This window comes from Cryptomeria japonica, chromosome 1, assembly GCF_030272615.1.
Source record: "Cryptomeria japonica chromosome 1, Sugi_1.0, whole genome shotgun sequence".
Lineage (NCBI taxonomy): Eukaryota > Viridiplantae > Streptophyta > Pinopsida > Cupressales > Cupressaceae > Cryptomeria > Cryptomeria japonica.
This window is the reverse complement of record NC_081405.1, coordinates 23,577,907-23,583,906: the sequence shown is the minus strand read 5'-3', so window position 1 is coordinate 23,583,906 and position 6,000 is coordinate 23,577,907. Positions and strand designations below refer to the sequence as shown.

Genomic DNA, 6,000 nt, shown 5'->3' with positions numbered 1-6,000 from the left:
CCTAGGAGTGATGAGTCCTCGGAGAGCGAATGGTCCTTCCAATACCTCTGTGAACTGGCACAAGGCTCGACCAGGGGATAAAAAGTAATAGAGTTAAATAGTTAACCGCAAATCAAGGCTCTCGCACGACTTTGTCAAACCTCTGTCTAGAAGACGAGCGCGTGGGTCTAAGATGCCAGCGCGACGTGTTGTCGTCCTATACGGATGAGGTACAAAGTTGTATAGAAAGTTCCAAGTGTGATTATAATGCAATAAAACACAAAAAATAATGAAACTAAACTAGTAAATGTGTTATACGAAATAACCAAGATAAAATGGAAGGAGAAAAGGGAAGAGAATAGACAAACAATGGCGAGTGGAACTGCAAGTGGAAGCGCACATGTTGTTGTGCTGGCGTTTCCCCAAGCAGGACACACAAATCCCATGCTGCAATTCTCAAAAGACTTGGCCTCCCAAGGCGTGATCATCACTTTAGTTAGTTTCGCCTTTGACCACCACAGAATGTTAAAGGCGGATAAAACGCTCCAACGCCTGGGTATACGTATTCGGTTCGAGTCCATTCCGGACCGACTTCCGCCTGGAATTGACATTGTTTCAGACGTTCTTTACGTTTTCAGTAACTTACAGCACATAGATGGATCCGACCTGGAAGAGCTCATTCATCGCCTCAACGTAACGGGACCTCCTGTCACTTGTATTGTTTACGATGCGTTTATGCCCTGGGTTGCCCAAGTTTCAACCAAATTAAAGATCCCCCGAGCTGTTTTCTACACGCAGTCTGCAACTGTTGCTGCAATCTATCATCATTTTAAATACGGTTTGTTTGTTGAATTTCTCGCCCTCTTTATTAATACAGAAAATTATCGTCGGGATCCCACAGTCGTAGTAAAATTTTAATTTAATTCTTCCCATTTTCGCTCTCGCATACCCATCCGCTCAAAATTAAGGTAAATCTTTGATTACAGCAAAAGTTTTTTTCTGGTTTTGTGTTCACAGTCGAGAAGTGGAATAACTGCGAACAGGATTCGAATGACGTTGTCATTCCGGCAATCGGCGAGATGAGAATGGCCGATTTGCCGTCGACGTTTTTTCCTCCACTTCTCGCTACTGGTAATCTGGACGACAATCTAAGTTTCGTCGAGGGTTTTAACGGCGCGTCGTGGGTGATTTTGAACACGTTTGATGAGCTCGAAGATAAAGCGATGAATTACCTAAGGGAAGCAAATGTTCCAGTCTGTACAGTGGGTCCTGCCATACCCTCCGCCTTTGTGGACGGAAGAAATAGCGAGGACACACAATTCGGCGGCAGCCCGTGGGAAGAAGAGACGGAGGAGTGTATGTAATGGCTCAACTCAAAGCCTCCCCACTCTGTTGTCTACGTTTCCTTCGGCAGCATAGCCACCATTAGTGCACAACAAATCCGGGAAATAGGTCGTGGGTTGCAGAGAAGTGGACAGAATTTTTTGTGGGCGATCCGTCCCTCTGCAGGGCAGGCAACGGTATGGGAAAGCTTTTGGGAGGGGTTTGCGGAGGAGATTGGAGATCGGGGTTTGATTGTGAAGTGGAGTCCTCAGCTCAAAGTGTTGAATCACCCGTCGGTGGGGGCGTTTATGTCTCACTGTGGGTGGAATTCGACGTTGGAAGCGCTGAGTTCTGGTGTTCCGTTGCTCGCCTGCGACCTGCGCTTCGATCAGCCCACCAATTGCAAATTTATGGTGGAGATGCGGAAGATGGGTGTGAAATTGAGGTGGACGCAGCATGCGGATGGTAATGTGACGTTTGAGTGGGATGAGATTGAGAGATGTGTTCGAAGGGTGATTTGCAGCGAGGAGGGTGCAGAGCTCCGAAAGAATGAAGTCCATTGGAAAGAGTCGGCGAAAAAAGCGAAGATGGAAGGCGGCTCTTCTCACTTCAACGTTGACAGATTTTTTTTTGTGAGCTTTTGATTAGCGTCCAACTTTTTCAATATAAAAAATCCTTTGCTTCTATTAGCATAATTTTTATTTAATTTTATTTAAATGTTATATGCATAGAGGATACATTATTTTAATTTCCATATTAACACTTTTTAAGTAAAAATTCAAATCTAATAAAAAAATTGAGTTGTATTAGTAAAATTAATGGGGAATCATCAAAAGACTAGATCATAAGACATATTTATGTTCTAATTTTCAAAACTTAAATATTAAAATGTAATAATGATTGTTTAATTTGGTAAAATTATCCATTGCATTTTAGTGTGGTGTAGTCCAATCAATAAAGCGACATATATGTTTACATGTGAATGAATTTGAAATCAACAAACATTATATTTCTATGTCAATCTTAAAACTAAATTCTTATATCCTTCACATTTGAACTCCTGAATTAATATGTGTAAATATTAAAACATTATTTTTATCTACAAATAGAATGCTCAAATCTGGATGAATTCTTGGATACTTCCAAAAAGAAGGGGTGTGGTATTTAATGCACAAGGATACATGCCCCCAAACAACTTCATGCCACATCTATGCATATATATGCTACATGTTCTATTCGCATGGTTACACCCTAGTAGCACGTGGTTTCATAAATCACAATAAAATTATCATGTACATCAAGAAAAACTGTGACAATTATAGCTTGTGGCTTTCTTGAGTTTTACACTTGGCTTTCAAATTTTGATTTAAGTATCCAATGTCGTGTTTCTATTTTGTAGTTCTAATTTCATTTCTTTTTCAAGCAACCTTTGGAAGTCATGGTTTTGGGTGGAGGTGTGGAGCCAAAAAATAGTTTTTTATCAAAAAATTTACTTTAAGGCCATTGGTAAGGTTTATCACATTATTGATGTATAATTTGAACACATACAATAAGAAATTTCATTAAGAAAGTCTATGAGCACAATGCCAATTGGTTATCAAACTTTGTATGAGATAAATTCTATCGGAAGAAAACCTCAGTACATGTGTAAATAGATAATATATATTGAAATCCTAATAAAGGTTCACTATTATTTGAACCAAAATGCAAATCAGACTACAATGGTTCGAATCTCATTTTCAATAAGGCGATTTTATACAATAATCATACAATAAAAAATTCTCATGTTGATAAAAGTTAGTAGGAAAAATGATACAGACAAATCTTAAATATTCTATAGAATAGCATAAGCCAACTAATAAAATGTCTAGGCAATTGTAGCTCATTACATTATCAAAGTAAAATTACGAAGTTATAAAATAAATTTAAAGTTATTTGTAAAAACATACTACGCTCATTAATATGGACTACATAAAATCATGTCTATTGCATGATAAATAGTTAACATTAGGTATAATGCAACATCTTGTATGCTAGGTGCAACATATCCTTTCAAACAAGGTTGGGTTCAAATCCCCAATGATCTCTACCAATGTGAAACCCTTAGATATGATGGGGTTAAATTCAATTGCTAAATAAATGGATTAAATTTTTTTGTATAAAATATCATCAAAAAATTCAAAAGAGGGTATTCCATGTCATGCATGAATTTGGAGATGCCATCAAAATTCTCAAACAACTATAAAATAAGTTTATAAGATTGAAATAGACCATGCATCATTTGACTTTTCACTTCTTCAGAATGGACCATCTTGGTAGGTAAAACTGATATACTCGATGAATAACCATCCAAAAAGATTTTCCCAAGGTCAATAAACAAAATAATTATTGTCATTACAACGATCAAAAGGTTACTCGACATCAAGCGATCAAGGATGCCGATGACAAAAAAATGGGCACAATTTGTAAGAAAAATAGTATAAAACCCTACGAAGGAGATTTTTTTTTTCAAATGAGAACCAAAATCAATCTCCATACACTTGTCCATGGTTGGGTGACTACTTGGGAAATTGTATAAAATCATCATTTGGCGAGAACATGCTATCTTTATGAAAACAATGCCATGATATGAGTGCTTCATAATACCAAGCCTTTGATATTTCCTTATAGAAGAATTCACCATCCAGTATGATCAAAGTGTGCTTTTAATTCTCCCCACCTTACTATCAACATCTAGCTTTTTTGGATAGCCAATACCAATAGTCTCTTCATTTCAATAAACTTATCCATTGCCTTGCCATCTAATTGAGAGTAACTTGATGCATTCAGTGTACATATAGAGGACAACAACCCGAAATCATTAGAAACCATATCAATATTAGAGCAACCAAACACGTTCAGTTATTTGAGATACTTGAGCTAACCGAATCCTTTAGGAAGTTTCAATAGTTTCTTACAATCACTTATAGTTATCTCTTCCAAACAACCATGTAGGCTAAATCTTTTTGGAAGGCAATTTAATTTAATAAATTCTAAATTTAGTTATTTCAATGAAGAGAGACGTAGAGAATCAGATAATTGTACCAAAAACTATCTTTTGAATTAATATTCTTAATTTAATGCAACATAAAATACAAATCATTTAGAAATAAAAACTAGAGAGAGATTCTATCTTTTTTTAAACTAAAAATTCTCAAGTGCGATAGAGAGTTGGCCATTTCGAACATAAGGATTTGCTAAAATATTTGGTAGACTTAAGAAGGCCTTTTGCCTTTTCTTAGACTATGGTTATAATTCTTTATGCAATGAATAACATACAAGGGACATTATTTATACTGAAAGATGAACATAACTGAATTCTTATCTAATCCCATCTACACATGTTCTTAGGAACTAGTTCTAATCAAGTGAATTTTACTCGTTCCCCACTAAGTTCAAATTTATGATTTGAGCAATTGATTTAGGTTGGTTATGCAATTTGATGAAATGAAATCAAAACATTTATAATTCAAAGTCAAATTTAATGTTGACAAAACAATTCCTTTAATCATTATGTGTCAATTTGAAGCATGAAATTTTTTGCTTTTCACCTTTTGAGTCACATTTAAGAGATAACCCTAGTTCACTTTTACACATCCAATATGTAATACATATACATCATTCAAAGAACATATAGCATTAATTAAGGAATTTGCTATTGCATTACTTTCTTACATGTTCAATCTAAGTAGATCTCTACATGATTGCTTCATACCTTTTTTTTTTAATCTTTGTTCATAGATGTTAAATTAGTCAATTTAGGGATTTGACTAAAGAAGAATCAATCCTTGTCTTAAAAATTCCACGAAGATGATCTTAAATATCTCTAGTTAGATATAACATATCATGAGCAGGTAGGAAAGTGAAAAAACAAATATAAGAGTTAGCAAAAATCAATTCTACAAACCAAATTTTAGATTTGTATGCCCAAATTAAATGTATAATTCGTACAAATCAAATAATCATGAAAGTGACCTCGATGAGTTTTAGATCATAAAATATACATCTAGTCATTTATATTTTTCCTACATATTTATATTGCTTTTCAAATTAAATATTTTTCTTGTATTTACTTAACTTTTCAATACATTATTCTATGTAATATTACATTAAATAATTATTAATTCTAAAATAATTATTTTACTATTAGAACTCAATTATTTTATCCTAAGATTTTATATAAAAGAAATTTGAGATAATTTTTCAACGTTTATCCAAACAATTGTGTTTTTTATAATTTTATAGTGTTAACCATATTAGAAGAACATAATAATATAAGAAAAGGGGAAAACCAAACGTATTCTTAAACAATTAATAATAAACTTTTATATTAATAATAAGAGAATGACTCCGTTAAAACGCAACTCTATTGACTAAATAAATTTATCATTATTTTATCTTGAATGACATTGAAATTATGTCACAATAATAATAATTAACAATTATATACTAATTTCCTTTTTCAGCTTCTTGTCTTATTATGCGGTTAAAAAATCTGATCCGCAGGCGCAATTGACTATCCCGATAAAGATAATTTAATTATCGCATTTATAATAATAAAAAATAGTCTCTGTTGAAAAAAGGAGAGTATGCGGATGGAATTACGATTTACAGGCGAGGCAAAATAATTAGTCAAAAACTGAGGTCAGCAGATCGAAG

At 34.0% G+C, this 6,000-nt stretch overlaps 1 protein-coding gene across 1 annotated transcript in view; it reads left to right on the top strand.

The window, feature by feature from the left end:
* Positions 1 to 347: 347 nt before the first annotated feature.
* The window catches only part of LOC131028717 (UDP-glycosyltransferase 74E2), a 70,551-nt gene continuing 64,898 nt past the window's right edge, over positions 348 to 6,000 (top strand). The window contains exon 1 of the mRNA XM_059218528.1: positions 348 to 817. Coding sequence (XP_059074511.1) covers positions 349 to 817 — 469 coding nt within the window. The 5' untranslated portion in view covers position 348. The remainder of the gene's footprint in view (positions 818 to 6,000) is intronic.